The sequence below is a fragment of the Mesoplodon mirus genome (genome assembly GCF_964341445.2).
Source record: "Mesoplodon mirus genome assembly, chromosome: 11".
NCBI lineage: Eukaryota > Metazoa > Chordata > Mammalia > Artiodactyla > Ziphiidae > Mesoplodon > Mesoplodon mirus.
Genome location: NC_138987.1, coordinates 953,145 through 969,843, shown reverse-complemented (window position 1 = coordinate 969,843; position 16,699 = coordinate 953,145). Strand labels below are relative to the sequence as shown.

At 39.3% G+C, this 16,699-nt stretch overlaps 1 protein-coding gene across 1 annotated transcript in view; it reads right to left on the bottom strand.

Annotated features, from left to right (window-relative positions):
• Positions 1 to 16,699, bottom strand: part of TRHDE (thyrotropin releasing hormone degrading enzyme) — a gene marked incomplete at its 5' end in the record, with an annotated part of 402,285 nt that overhangs the window by 260,252 nt on the left and 125,334 nt on the right. Inside the window, one exon of the mRNA XM_082636310.1 lies at positions 6,441 to 6,567. Within this exon, the coding sequence (XP_082492436.1) occupies positions 6,441 to 6,567 (127 nt within the window). The remainder of the gene's footprint in view (positions 1 to 6,440; positions 6,568 to 16,699) is intronic.

Genomic DNA, 16,699 nt, shown 5'->3' with positions numbered 1-16,699 from the left:
TTCTTTTCCACCTCTGATTAAATTTGTTTCTTTTTTCAGGACTTTAGTAAAGATAAGGCTTCTTTTTATGTCCCTTTCATGCCTACAGCATTGTGCAATGATCCCACATTCTTAACTATATGGTTCTACATTTTTGCCCCACAAAATTTTGGAGCTTGATTATGTTCTATATAGTGTGAGTCCCTAATCCATTAATTCCTGTAAATATCATATTCTCTCCTTAATGAAATCACAACCTCCTTGAAGTCATAAATTCTTGTTACAAAATACCTGTGCTCCCTCTACAATTACAGCACTGTGCCAAGGAAGTAACAAATTCTTCATAAAAGCATGGTGTCCTGAAAAGAAGCAATCAAGCAAACTCCTTTATGAAACGTATTGATTTACAAAGTAGCAGCAAAAGAAAACTGAAAACGATTATAATTAACTGAAATCTAAATAGGATGAATAGCAAAATATTCCAATACAAATCTGAGTCACTTTATCTGCCACCTAATTGACTTATTAAAAAAAAAAACTATCATGAAAAAACATTTAAAATACTCTAATATATCTTCTGATTGATGAGATTATGAGTTATAAGACGTGCTTATTTATTTTTTTAACAAATTTTCTATAAGGACCATATATTACTTTTTAACATCAATATGAAATTAACAAAAATAGTTATTACATTATTCCTCTAGCAATCAGATTACCTAGTTTATTAAGGTGACCCATATTTTAATCTCTGAATTCTCAAAGTTTCTGGAATCTGTTTCATCAGAATCCCAAGAATCTGGAGCCAGAGAGCCTGGGTTTGAATTATAAATCCACTAATTCCTGCTGTGTGATCTGAGCACATTACTTAGTCACTTAGTGCCGAAATTTCGTCACCCGGAAAATGAGAAAATAACAGCCACTACCTCAAAATGCTGTAATAAAGATTAAATGGGTTAGAATGTAGAAAGCCCTTAAGAGTGGCCCACATTTAGTAAACACAAATCCATTTGTTTTTGTAGTTGTGGTCAGTAAGTTTTGGGGATAAGAGGAAAGATAAGTTAATTATAAGTCAATAACAACCTTCTTTTAAAGTAAACCTCCATGCCTCAGAGAGTTCTCATGAAAATAGGGCACAGAGCTATAGAAAGGCTTGCTGTACTGTATCAAGTAGATTCTATACCTCACATTACAACTTAACAACAAGAAAGAGAAAATCTCTACAAACCTCCTACTAATAGTTTTAATTACCTAATGGAGAGATTTAAAAACAAATCCTTACACAGCATACCCTCCTGCCTATTTGGGCTTTAAAATGTTAAAGGAATATCCTTATGCAACAAGGAGAATCAATACTGTCCCAGCTGCAAGCATCAGAATTCCTCTTAGGGAACTACTCTGATAAACTACTTGGAGCGGAAACTCAAATCCTTAGAGCTGAGCTAGCATAAGATGATACAATGGCAGAGAAAGTTAAGACCATTCAGCATTAGAAATGAAAAAAAAAATTGGGAAAGAGAGCAGATATTGCTGAGTTTATGACAGAACAGCAAAGTGATTTTTAAGAAAAGAAGGATTCAATATTACATTTTAAGGGTTTGTTTGGGGTTTTTGCAATGTAATGCCCTGACATTTACATACGCACACATCCCCGCAAAGCACCAGTAGAGTCAGACCAACTGGTGGAGGTCTATTTGGGGTTTTCTAATGCAAGTAAAAAAAAAGAGGCAAGTTCCACAACTCCCTTGACATCTGGGACAGGGACAACCTGTGAGGTAAGGATGTGATCTGTCCACAGAAACAGTTCTTCTCAAGAAGTGAGCATTTTTAGAACACACGTATTTCTCCTTCCCTCTATTTCCAGACCCCCCCCACCACGGGGAATTTTCAAAAATGCTGATCTGTGATCTGTACTCACTGTCTCTAGCTGCAGCATCCACCCCATTTGCTCGTGAACACACCCATCAGGTTTTTGACCTGAAACTGCTCTTGCCCAGGTCACACGGTGGAGCCTCAGTGAATGGTCAATTCTCAGTCCTCATCCATCTCGACTTACCGCAATGTATCATCTGCTTTTCTGTGAAATACTTTCTTCACCAAATGCCCAGAACGTCTAATATACCTATTTCTTCAGTGCCTTAATCACTTGCTTCTTCTCAGTAGCCTTTACCAGCTCCTAATCTCTCTAACTGCTAAACGGTTCCTATTCTCTTTTTTTTTTTTTTGTCTGCATTCAGTCTTCATTGCTGCGCGCGGGCTTTCTCTAGTTGTGGCGAGCAGGGACTACTCTTCATTGCGGTCACTGTGGTGGCTTCTCTTGCTGTGGAGCACGGGCTCTAGGTGCACAGGTTTCAGTAGTTGTGGCTCACGGGCTCTAGAGCGCAGGCTCAGTAGTTGTGGCACATGGGCTTAGTTGCTCTGCGACGTGTGGGATCTTCCTGGACCAGGGATCAAACCTGTGTCCCCTGCATTGGCAGGCGGATTCTTAACCACTGCGCCACCAGGGAAGTCCCTCCTATTCTCTTTTCTACCTGCTCTCACACCTTGGTGATCCCATCCAGTCTCATAGCTTTATACATCATAAAATGCCAGCAAATGTGTATCTCTAGCTGGATTACTCAGCCAAACTCCATATTTGTCAATTGAACTGTCTACTTGAGTTTCTTACAGACATCAAATTGCCACCTAAATGTTTAATAGATGTATCAGTCTTTTTTTTTTTTGCAGTACGCGGGCCTCGCACTGTTGTGGCCTCTCCCGTTGCGGAGCACAGGCTACGGACGCGCAGGCTCAGCGGCCATGGCTCACGGGCCCAGCCGCTCCGCGGCTTGTGGGATCTTCCTGGACCGGGGCACGAACCCGTGTCCCCTGCATCGGCAGGCGGACTCCCAACCACTGCGCCACAAGGGAAGCCCTGTATCAGTCTTTAAAATGATCTCTTTCCACAATCCTTCTCTCTCAGTAAATGGCAATTCTATCCTTCTAGTTCTTAGGCGCAAAACCTTGGAATCACTCATGGTACGTCTCTTTCCCCCAAATCTCACATCCGGTTCATCAGCAAATTTGCTGCTTCTACTTTCAATATATGCCTAGAATTAGACCACTTCTGACTACCTCACACTTAATATCCTAGTCCAAGCAATATCAAATTTTCCCTGAATTTTACCGTAGCCTCTTAACTGGTTTTCATGCCTCTGCCCTTTCCCCTACAATAGGATCTCTCAATCTCAGCATTATTAATATCTTGGGCTAGATAACTCTTTGCTGTAGGAGGCTGTCATGTGCATTGCAGGATGTTTAGCAGCATCCCTGGCAATAGTACACACTCCACCAGTCCCCCTTGAGTTGTGAAAAACAAAATGCCTCCAGATATTACCAAGTGCCTCTGAGGGACAGAATCACCCCTCAGTGGAGAACCATGGCCCTACAGTGTATTCAACCTACTGACAAGAGTGACCCTTTTATAACAGAAGCCAGATTATGTAATACCTCTGCTCAAACCTGACCAATAGATCTCCATCGTACCACCCCCCCAAAAAAACCCAAACAAACAGGGCTTCCCTGGTGGCGCAGTGGTTGAGAGTCCGCCTGCCAATGCAGGGGACGCGGGTTCGTGCCCCGGTCCGGGAGGATCCCGCATGCCGCGGAGCGGCTGGGCCCGTGAGCCATGGCTGCTGAGCCTGTGCGTCCAGAGCCTGTGCTCTGCAATGGGAGAGGCCACAGCGGTGAGAGGCTCACGTACCGAAAAAACAAACAAACAAACAAAACAACAACAATAAAAAAACCAAAGTCCTTACCACAGCCTGCTGGCTCTACAGGGTCTGTCACCTACCCACTACTCCTTGACCTCATCTCCTACTTCTCACCCCTTTGCTCACTCTGCTCCAGTCCTACTTGCCTCTTTGCTGTTCCTCAAATACGTGAACAAAGTTCCCATCTCAAAGTCTGGGCACTGTGTTCCCTCTGCCTAGAGTCCGCGTCCCATGATATCCACTTGACTTACTCCTTCACTCCCTTAAGTTCTTTGCCCCAAAGTCAGCTTCCCAATAAAGCTTTCCATGTTCACCCATTTAAAACATCCATCCTTTTCCCCATGCCCCATGTGCTCCGCACACTTCCTATCCTCCATTCTAGCTTTATTTTTAATGGCACTTATCTCCATCTGACACGCTATATGTATCACTAATTGCTTAAATGTCTGGCTCTACCTAATAGAATGTTAAGCCCCAGGTGGGAAGCGATTTTTGCCTTCTTTTATTTGCAGCTGCCTCCCAATGACATAGAAAAGTGCATATGTGAGGTACTCAATAAATGGTTATTAAATAAATGAGGGAAGGAGGGAAGGAAGGAAGGAAGGAAGGAAAGAGGGAAGGAAGAAGGAAGGAGGGAGGGAGGGGGGAGGGAGGGAAGAATAGGTGCCTTGGAAACCATCTTAGATCTAAAAAGTCAAGGCAGATACAGCTGATACCCAGGATACATCTACATTCATCATTTACAAAGACTGAGTTAATGTCCATAGAATTCATTTAAAATATAATTTGTTATGTATAGTAGAAAGTAAGGATTTGTCAAAATGCTTCTGTGCTTCGGAATTTTTATGTAGGCAGCATTTAGAAAGTATATTTATAAATCCATTAACATACAGCTCTAAATATTTAAAGGTATATTAAATAAGTAGAACTTCAAGAGAAATTTTACAAAGTGCAGGGGATGTGGAAACTCCACTAGATACATAAAATGGAGTGTGCTGGGATTAGTCAAATCATTCAATTATATACACCATAAGGTAGCTTAACAAGTAATAGTAACAGTGAACAAAGCTCTTTTCTACAGATGAAAGACTGCATAGTTCAATTGTGAGTGAAGGAGAGGAACAGAAATGCTTCCTGCTGCAAGCTGACAGTTACATGGAACCCCCTGAAGTTATAAATTGAGTTCCTCTACTAATTACTGGTCTGAAGGGGACAAAGATTCACATTTTATTTCTCTTGCTGAACGTGCAACATAAGCACTCGTGAATTTTACATTAGGGTCAAGCTGGGAAGTTCCCATCCTGTTTTACCTGGTGTAGAGAACAGTGTCACCGCCATGCAAATGAAGTCAGGTCTTCCTTTCTGCCTTGGGTGCCTACCAGGGAGATTTCAGTGTAACAGATTCTAATAGGGAAGTTGATATAGAGGGGAAAATAAAGAAGGAAGAACAAAACAAAATAAAACATAGATCCTATTTGAAATAAAATTCTGTTTAGAAATTTGAAAGAAAATCTTAGGGATTCTAAGAGCACACGTTTCAAAAGACCTCAGAATTCTGTAATATCACTCACTAAAACTGTATGCTACACCCACTGATAACAATATCAACTATTCTATCTACTTTCTGAATCACTGATTATAAGACCAATAAAGCTACACAGCAGGCAGGTACTTTAGTGAAATAGGCCCATGTCCAGAGACAAGAACCTGCGGTTCAAACGCTAATACTTTTGACCAGGTAAGCACTTTATTTTTGTCAATGAGTGATAACTTTTATGTGGATGCTGATTAAGAACACTCCTGCGAAGGAAAATGGATGGGGGAGGAGGGGGGAAGAACAAACGGTTGTGATATTAATATTTCCAAACCGGTTTTCTGAGGAGAAAAAATAGCTTCAGCATTTCTAATGGGTATAGATATACCCTTTCTAACTTCCTGGAGCATCACAGTTCACTCCCCGTAAAAGCAGCAGCTTCATGCAAATTAGGATACCAAAATTCATTCATGTACTCATTCAACAAATAATTATTGAACCTACTCACTTTGTAAAAGAAAGAAATGTAAACATATTCATGGTGAACACAGTCTCCATCATTGCAATTTTCCTCCTCTCTTGTTTTTATTCTATTTACTGTAACTGTGTACTCAAAATATGACTGAACAAAAATAATCTAATGGATGGCTCATACATTCAGGGCTGACGTGTGAGAATTAGGAAACAGAAACTGATCAATGAGTGGCTTCTTAGTGTAAAATATTGTATAGTTCTGGGAGTCATCAAGCCCTAGCTTGAAATCCCAACTCCTTTTCTTACTGGCTGTCTGAGTAAATGAAAGACTCCCAGGTCTCAATTCCCTTATGTGCAAAATGTTCTAACAGTACCTACCCACAGAGTAGTTGTGAAGAGTAAACAAGATGTTGGCAAGCACCCCTCTGTAGTGCTTACTCCACAAATTAGCTATTTGGGTTATCTTCTGGAATCTTAAACTCACATAATGCCTTTCTTAATTCCTATAAGCACTTTTTGGCAAGACTTAAAAACACTGAATTTTATGTTACCTCTTCAGAAGAAACTGTGTTCTGTGCTCATCTTCTCTAAAAATATAACCCTTAGAATGTTCATGTTTCTGGATGTCTCAAATAAATGCATGAAGAAGAAATTCCACCTTCAAGAAGCCCTTACAATAAAATAACCAAGAAAATTCTTACCTAGTTTTGGCAAGGAATAGGGCACTTTAAAGTAGTCTTCATAAAATTCTATTAATCTCTTTGTTATATGGAGAGCATAGTCCCCGGATCCTCTTCTGATAGCATCAGGTCTTGCATATAAGCGTACCTAATTAAAAATATATAGAAAAGTTACTTTAGCCTTTTGATCCTTCAATTTTATCTTCCCTGCATATATGAGCCTATACAAATCGCTTTGAATACGACGAATATTAAGCAGCATTCTTGTTCATATATCAAAGCATGCTGTGGCTGAAAGAACCAAACTTAAACAATTAAAGTAACCAAGTTGAGCAAGTCACAGTTTCCCAGCTTTAAAAGTTGACATAGAGAAGATTTATATTGCATCAAAATAAATATTCAAAGTTATCACTTACGTGTGCTTGCTAGAGATAGGAAGGTACGGTGGATTAGTATAACGGTGTCCTGACTATGCTGAAAGCAGGCGGGATATGGTGGCTTGGCAGGAGAGAAAATTCATGGTTTGTTAAAGTTCCATTGCAACAAGCTTTGGAAGTATTACCAGGCTGAACAAAAAAATAATTTATGCTTCTTCTTTTCTTTGGAAGCAACTATCCAATTGTCCTTATTCCCAATATGCAAAGTAGGATAGAAAACTTTTCATGTACATAAATGATTGCCATTTTGGAAGGCTGTCTGCAACCGTTCCTGGCTTCAAAACCAGCTGAAGTAAGTCATATTTCTAACACAATCTGGATACTTAATATTGATTTTCAAATCAAGCATTGTATATTATCTAGTCCTTGGCCAAAAAGGAGCCTGAGGCAAATAACATAAAAACTGAAAAAAACTAACAATTGTACAGAAAAGGTTAAAATGAGATTAGTTTTCTTAAAGCTTTCATAAAGCTATCTGGTATCTTTCTTTCCAAAGGCTAAATCTGTGTTTCACAGATGTGGTCCCTAATCCTCATATCAATTCTGTGAATAAGAAATACGTATTTTGTGGAGCAGCGGAGAGCCCGGGAGGTACTTAACCTCTTTGGGTCTCAAGTGTTCTCATTTATAAAATGAAGGTGTTAGCCACCAGCTGGTTGCTAAAGTGTTTTTCAGTTCTAAAACACATTACTTCCAATCCCATTTTACAGATAACGGCGTTTCCGTTCTTTGCAAATCACTAAAAAAGTAAATGGTTTACTTGGTGTGTAGAAATGGATCTTTATATTCAACAGGAAGACAAAAGAGAGCTGTATTCAATCATATAAAAATCGATAATATAATTAACTCTTTATTATTCTTGCTTAAAGAAAGACAACAGAGATGTGTATAATCAAAAAGAGCAAAAAGTCAAGGAAAACACATTCTGACCTTGTTAGAAAGACCTGTAATTCAATAAGATGTTTACTGAATTCAATAACAATTATTTACTGAAATTGTAAAACAACTTCCCATCTGACAACCAAACGAAATGTAGTTCACAGTTGCCTACAGTTTTGGTTGGCAGGACTATAAAACCAAAAACTGTCAGGAGACACAACCTGCAACTGCAGAAACTACCACTCTGAGAGAGACAGTGGTTAGGACCCCCTACCCCTGACGTCAACTGCTTACAAACATGCAATGTCTTAAGTTCCCAAAAAGCAGACCCTAAGGAAAGTATGAGTGTGTTCTCAAGGAGAAGCCTACAAGGGAGCAAGGAAAACAATATAAGGCAGCATAAAAAGCCAAGCAAGGGTGTAATTTCAAGTGAAGTCCTGGCCTTGGCCTGATCCTACAGGGAGCTCTAGAGTGTAAATTTCACTGGTGAGTTTGTGCTGCCTTGAGGTAAGAGAGCTTCCATATTCCTGCATCTCAGTCATTGGATACTGGTTACCCAGGAGAAGCCATAAAATCCCAGGCACTTGTTCTTGAAGGATCTGGATGATGCAGCTCCTGTGGTCCAAGGAGAGTCCTTGGGAGAAGAGGTCAGGTGTGAACTGTTAGAAGCAAAAGAGTGAGAGCTGGGTGATAAGCACACCAAACAGGAAAGGAGATCTGGCCTGTGCACCAGTAGCATACCACAGACAAGAATCATTCATTCCTGCATTCACTCATTCAACAAATATTTATTTGGCATCTGCTTTGCACCAGGGCCTGGACTAAGCATTTTTAAGTGATGAAGAAGACATATTCTCTAACCACAGATGGTACAAAGTATTATTGGGAACAAAAAGCAATGAAAATGTAATCCTCATTCTCAAAGAACTTCCCATTAATAAAGGTAAATTAGATAATAATAACAGATAGTGATGCATGCCATATGAATGGTAAGCCATGAGTGCCAAGTGGATACTGAGGAGAACAGATAGTTTTCAGAAGGTTCAAGGTGAAGTAAATAGTAAATTCATGTTAAAACCTTATGGACCACTGCAAAATAATGCAGCAAAAGGTCACTGATTTTACTCCCAAGGAGCATCATTAATTTTAGTAGAAACACAGACATTCCTGTCAATCAGCTCTACCTGTTAGTCAAGCTATCTGTAGGCCCAGACAAGAGAAGCACAATTAAATCAATCTGGTTGTCAAGATTTGATGGAAATGATCCAATCTGAGTGAGAAGATAAAATGTACACATGATTAGTACAGTCTTCATTTACTCATTTAGACATTTATTGCACGCCTGCTGTGTGCCAGGCATTGTACTAGAGGGTAGAAATAGAACAATAAAAATTCCTGCCAGAAAGTAAACAAAACATTTACTCTTACTGCTCTTAAGAAGCTCGCAATATGTGGAGAAACAAACAAATAAATCAACAGCAAAATACAACGTGAGAAATGTAACTGCATTTTGCCTTCCCTCCCATTACAATGGACTCCTGTAGTACAATGGAATGAACTCCCGTTACAAAGGACTGAGCTCCTACCCACGGCCAAACCCTCCAAACTCTACCCCTCCTGCCTTTCTGAAGACATTATTCTCAAAATTCTCCCCTTTATCTCCCATATCACCAATTTATGCTTCCATACTGGATCCTTTTCATCAGCAAACACATACTCTGTATCGTTTACTATGCTTAAGAAAAATCTTTGTTGACCACAATTCCTCCAGCAACGGTCCTTGAAAGAGTCTCCTATATAGTTAGAATTAACATGTAAGTTAACATGCAAACTAGAATACTTTCAAAATGAACAGGAGCACTTAACACCCGGAGACAATAGGTATAAGTAGGGTGGTTGCCCATTTATACTCCCTGTTTCTGGTCTCTCTTGAAGTCACCGCAACAAGGCTTTCATCCCCACTACTCCACCAAAACTGCTCTTATCAGCACCACTTATGGCCCCAGGATGCCAAATCCAACCATCCAACCGTCAGCTCCCAGTCTTCAACATGCTTAACCTATCAGCAGCATTTGATACAGTTGATCATTTCCCCTCTTTCAAACACTTTCTTCACTTGGCTTCTATCTTACTTTCCTTCTATCTGGTTGACCACTCCTTCTCAGCCTCCTGGCTGATTCATCCTCATCCTCTCCCTCATCCCTCTCACTTCTTAATGTTGGAGAATCTCAGATTTTAATCCATAGACATCACTTCTTGGTCTACACTCAGTCCCTTAAAGACAACATCGAGTCCCATGGTTATAAATATTATTTAGATGCTGAAGACCTACCCCATAATTCCAGACTTCCAACTGCCCACTGGACATCTCCACTTGGATATCTAATAAGCTTCTCAAAATTAACACATCTAAAATCCAAATACCCAATCTCTCTCTCTGTCTCTCTGTCTCACACACACACACTCACACACACACACACACCTGCTCCTCCTGAAGCCTTTCCATCCAGCTGCCCAAGCCCAATACCTCAAAACCATCCTTGTTTTCCCTCTTTCTCTCACACTCCCAGGTTCAATTGGTCATCAAATCCTTTTGGATCTACCTTAAAAATATACCTAGAATCCAATCACTTCTTACAACCCCACCACCACCATCCTGGTCCAAGCTTCCTTCATTTCTTGCCTGGATGAGTGCTCTAATTTCCTACTGATGCCTCATCCCCTACTCCATTCAGCCTCTTCTCTACACAACAACAACAACAAAGTTCCAATTAAAATAAATATCAGGGACTTCCCAGGTGGTGCAGTGGTTAAGAATCTGCCTGCCAATGCAGGTGACACGGGTTTGAGCCTTGGTCCAGGAGGATCCCACATGCCGCAGAGCAACTAAGCCCGTGCGCCACAACTACAAAGCCTGCTCTCTAGAGCCCACGAGCCACAACTACTGAGCCCGTGCACCACAACTACCGAAGCCCCCGTGCCTAGAGCCCGTGCTCCGCAACAAGAGAAGCCACCGCAATGAGAAGCCCACATACCGCAACAAAGAGTAGCCCCCGCTCACCACAACTAGAGAAAGCCCGCACCCAGCAATGAAGAACCAACACAGCCAAAAATAAAATAAATAAATATCAAATCATACCACTCTTCTTTTTGTCCTCTAGTGGCTTCCCATGTCATTTAGAGTAAAAGTCCAAGTTTTTACAAGGGCTCCCAAATCCCTATAAAAACCTAATCCCCTTTACTTCTCTGTCTCATTTCCTACCATTTTGCTCCACACTAACCTTACACCAATTATACACTAGCTTCCTTGGCATTCCTCAAACATGCCAGAGAGATTCTCTCATCAAGGCTTTGAGTTTTCCCCTAGATATCTCCACGGCTCATGCCCTCTCTTCCTTTAGATATACTTTTCCAAATATCTTTGCTTTCTGAGCTGTCCTCCCTCCCACCCCAGGACTCTCTATTCTCCTTCCTTGCTTTATTGTTTCCCATACATTTATCACCATTTAACAAAAGATATGCTTTACTTATTCATTTTGCTTCTGACTGCCTTTTTCCTAAGAATGTAAGTTGCATGAGGGCAAAGATTTTTATCTATTAGTTCTAACAATACAAATGTGTCACTGTGCTAAGGCAACAATGTTAACCAAATGATAAGTGATTTTAAAGGCAACAGTAAATAGTAGGACTTAATTATAATACTGGTGGTAATTCATGGGGGGATATTAAGCCAGAAAATGATAAAGTTACTTTTGCATGTCAGAAAGATTACGTCAGTGACCTATACCAGGTGAACTGAGATATAGGGGGATGCTTGTGAAGACGTCCAAGAGAAATAAAATTAGAAAAGTGAAGAGATACATAGTGATAGGTAAGACTGGATACGTAAAGAGAAACTTCAAACCAAATTAAAGAAGGGCCTGTAAACCAGATGGTAGAATACTAATTCACTCCTATAGGCATAGGCAAGTCACAGATTTTAAGCCACAGAATGACAGAATCAGAATTAAGTTTTAATTGATGACGCTAGCTGCAGTATAGATGATAGATGAGGAGGGACAAAGGAAAATAAGTTAAGACTTATTTCAAACGAAGGAAATAAGTTAGACTATCGTAGTGAAAGTTGACAGTGGTTTGGACTGGAGAGATGGCAGGAGGGATGCAGAGAAATGGAGAGATTTATTCAATTGGTCCTAACATTCTATTGAACAAGTCCTTTAGTTACCAAATAAAGACAACTGTAGTCACATTCTTAGTAATGAACAATCATTCACCTTATCTGTACCTGTCTCACTCCAGTGCCCAGTTGGAACAAGCGAGACCAGCTGAAGGATGGGGTTGGGGGTGGGGGAAGTCCAAAATATTTCACAAACTGGATAATTCCTTTGTTGTTAATCAAGAGTTGGCTGTGCAGATGTAGAGAACGAAAGTATGGACACAAAGTGGGGAAAGCGGGGTGGTGGTGGTGGTGGGATGAACTGGGAGAGTGGGATTGACATGTATACACTGATATGTATAAAATAGATAACTAATAAGAACCTGCTGTATAAAAAAATAAATTAATTAAATAAACTCCAAAAAAAAAAAAAGAGTTGGCTGTGCAATAATCTATTTTATACTGTGAAAAAACATCAGTTGTTTTCTTCTTTTAGAGCAACTAGGTTCTACTTAATCATAACACAGAAACTAAATCTTCAAAAACAGAGTTATCACTCAAAAGCAATGAAAGGTAATTTTATTACACCTGCTCACTTGCTCTTCTGACATTCCACGATAAGAGCCCAGCTCTGAAAATGTAAATTGCTAACCAGGCTTTATCTCTCCCTCTGCGTAGCTTCTTCCTACAACCAATATAAACCAAACTGCACATTAAGGTCCAGTAGAAAGGACATTATACTAGGAACTGGCACACAGGGATGTGACACTCAGCTTTCTCAGTAACGACTGTCAACTTGGGAAAGTCTGTTAACTTCTCTGGGTCTCAGTTCAGAGTTCCTTCCAGGGATAATAGTTTATCATTATCTATATATCATATTAACCCTGAGAGGCTGGTGCATCACTAATTTGCGTAAATTGTTCTCATCTAGTCACTACTTATTTTGAAAAGAAAATAATGAAAAGTTTTTGTTTTTAATCTTCACTCAGTTGAACTCCTTGACATTTTTTGCTTCCCTTGAAAATACACACCAACTACTCAGCCGTCATTCTCCATCCTTTAATCGAGTGTTCCTCTTTTTATTTCCCTGAACTGTCCATGAACTTGGTACTGATCAGACAGACATAACTATAGTAGCCAGCCAATATGAAATAGAAGAAGCTGGCCTTGGAAAAAATGATTTTATGGCCCCACCACTGTGGGAATACACAGCAGCAATGAGCTAAGGTTTAGGAGCTACATATTTTTGATCCCATAGAAAACTTAAATGCCCAAAATAGGTATTCCTAGGGGGCTTCTGTTTGACCCAGTGGCCTTTGCTCTGTAGTTTCATGGACGCTCTATATTTAAAGTATGTTTGTTTTATCTTTTTATAGGATCTTAAGACCAGTCGATCCTTGAACAACATGGGTTTGAACTGCACAGATCCACTCATATCCGAAATTTTTTCAATAAGTACATTGGAAAATGTTTTGGAGATTGCAACAAGTTGAAAAAAAAACATGAACCACATAGTCTAGAAATATCAAAAAACTTTTAAAAAGGTAAGGTATGTCATGAATGCATAAAATACATGTAGATATGCATATAACATATCAAATATGTGTTAATTGACTGTTATCAGTAAGGCTTCTGGGTCAACAGTAGGCTCTTAGTAGTTAAGTTTTGGGGAGTCCAAAGATATACATGGATTCTCAACTGTGCAAGGGGTCGGTGTCCCTAGCCCCCTTATTGTTCAAGGGTCAACTGTGTTTTGATCATAGAAGGGGGAAAATACTAAAGGCAGATACCATCAATCCCACTGGTCATCTCACTTTCTCACAGTAACAGGGATGGCAATTAAGTTTCAACTTATTCTGACAACTGAGAGTGGCTTCTCAGAGGACATGTCAGGAGGAAACTTGACACCACATCTACACTTGTCAGGAGAAAGTGCCATGATCTGTGAAATGCCATCTGTGCTGCTAGGGGTAGGAGAGGTGGCACTGATGTCAGATATATGCCATTATTAGGACAGAATATTCTTTAGAAAGGAGTCATAATGGTAGGAAACTTTAGATAAGTTCAAACTGACTGTCTCTGATAGCTGTGCAACTCAGAATTAGAACATCAAAGACAGTTAAATGACATCATCAATGGGATATTTAGTTAGTTAGCTACTATTTAATGAGCATATATTAATGGTCATGCGCTGACTGTCCAAAGGTAAGCAAAAGAGACATGGTCTCTTCTCTCAAGAAGCTTGCAGTCCAGTGGGGAGATACAGCAACTAAGTCTAATCATTGAGAAAATCAGTGTGGACCAAATTTACAATGGCTCTTCAAAGAAGTTCTCTCCATAGAGATGGTGATTCATCAGAACAGGGACAGAGAACCATGGAAGTAAAGAGAAGTAAACAACTATTCAAATTCTTATGTATAATGTTCTACTTTCACTGTATTAAAGATTTCAAAGGAAAAGTAAAAATACATATACAATTGTAATATAATGCAAATAAGTAAACACATGCAGTTGTCAGAAATATTATAAAATTTTACACTAAATAATTCTGGAGACTTTCTTCTAATAATTTAAAATACTTCACAGATTTTCTTATTTATCTTTACAAAATACCTGTAGAATCAGTATGGTGTTCAGCAGTGAATTCTGATTATGTAGATGAAGAATCTGAAAAGAAGTTTTTCTATAGTCACTGAGTCATTTTAAAGGACAGTGAAACTAAATTTCTCTAGTGCCTTTCTTCTAGACTGTTTTAATTATTTGTTGTGTTAAAAATGAATTGTGGTAGTTGCTATACAATTATGTGAAACAGTGTGTAGTTACACCATACAGCAGAGGGAAAAAAAATTTATAGCACCAGCACACCTGTTAAATAAAGACTTGAATAACATTTGCTCTGATTTGACATTTGTAGTTTGGCATGTTAAGTTAAATAAACCTTCTGGCTTGCCAGAGTTATTCTCTGAGAAAAGTTCATACTGAAAGAGTACATTAAGAACTTTGGAAGACACAGAAATCATTTCACGGCTTTCAAATTTCACTCTAATAACAATAACAAATTTACTTTTCCTTTCACCTAACTGAAAAAAATCAGTCCCTTTCTTTAATAACTGCAAAACAATGATGTGCTGTCACTAAACTCTCCACCATTACAGCTGAATTAATTCGCCTATGTGAATATAATTTGATTTGGGGGTTCTTCATACAAATCAATAAAACAAAACAAGCCGGGCAGAAGGGAGCAGGTGATTTTGACACTATGTAGAAGAAAAATACATCGATACAAAGAGGGAAGTATGTTGTAAACAAGAAGCTAAAAGCCCAAGAATATTAGTCTTCTTTAAAATTCGGAAGATACTGGGTTTTTTGCAAAGAAAAAGGAAAATAAACACACACAGAACTCTGACAGAAACAAGGAGCCAGAACCTAGATGCACGAGCCAATAAACATAAAAAGGAGGCTCCAAGGGGGATGGGGAAGGAGCTGGCGTGACTGGAGCAGGTGGTACAAGGGCAGGAGGCAGACCTAACCCCCCAAAGATATCATGTCCCAATCCTTAGAACCTGTGAATGTTATCAAAGGGACTTTGATTGTGATTAAATTAAGAATTTTGACATGAGGAGATTATCCTGGATTATTCAGGTGGGCCCTAAATGTCATCACAAATGTTCCACTAAGAGGGAGGCAGAAGGAGCTTTGACTACAGAAAAGGAGAATGCAATAGGATGACAGAAGCAGAAAGAAATCTGAAGATGCAAAGAAGGAGAAAGAGCTCATAAATCACTAAATGCAAGACATGCAGCTCTAGGAGCTGGAAAGGCAAGGACCAGATCCTCCTCTAGAGCCTCCAGAGGGAACCAGCTTTGCCAACACCCTGATTTCAACCCTGTTAAAACTCATTTTAGATTTCTAACCTCTGGAATAGGAAGAGAATAAACTTGTATGGCATTAAGTCACTGAGTTTCTGGTAATTTATTACAGCAGCAATAGGAAGCTAGTATAACTTTTTTCTATCTTATGCCAGTTAACACACTGATTTGTGTTAGATTTTCAGCTTCATATAAGAGCATATTTTGTATTTCTCTGTGTGCCACTCTTTCTGTTGTAGACATAATTATTTACAGCTTTCAATCTGCTAATGTTGGCACAAATGATTTACTTACATATATTATTACCAAGCACAGAACACATTATTGCATGTAATTGGTACACACACACAAAAGCGAAACGACTGAGTAAAAGAATCATCTACAGCAATAATTTTCCAAGTGTTGTCTCATTATGCTTTGCAGCAGAATCACCTGGGGTAATTGTTTAAAATTCAGATTCCTGGGTCAATACACTGCAGAAATGCTGAATCACCTCTCTCCATGGGGCCCTAAAATCTTCATTTTAACAAACTTACCAACTGAATTACATATACACTAAAATTGAAGAACTACTGGCCTAGAGTCACTTAAGAACCTTTAGTTCATTCAGCCCCACAGCAAGCAAGCCTCAAGACTGGAAAGAAATATGTAGCAAAAGCCTAACACACAGGAAAACATATATATCCTTATTACTTAAATCTCTTTCAACATCAAAGTCTTCAATGAAGATACATTCAACATGACTGTTATTATTTTTAACTCGAAAAACTAATCTTTCTTTCCCCTGCACAATAAACTATAAACAACAGATGAGTCAGATCCAATGTTTGGAAACCAGTAAAAGTTGTTTAATACTGTCACACCCCATAGATAAAACGGTAGCATTTAATCCCTCTCTGAGATAGAGTACATCTTTTGTAGTAAACTGAATTGCAGGTT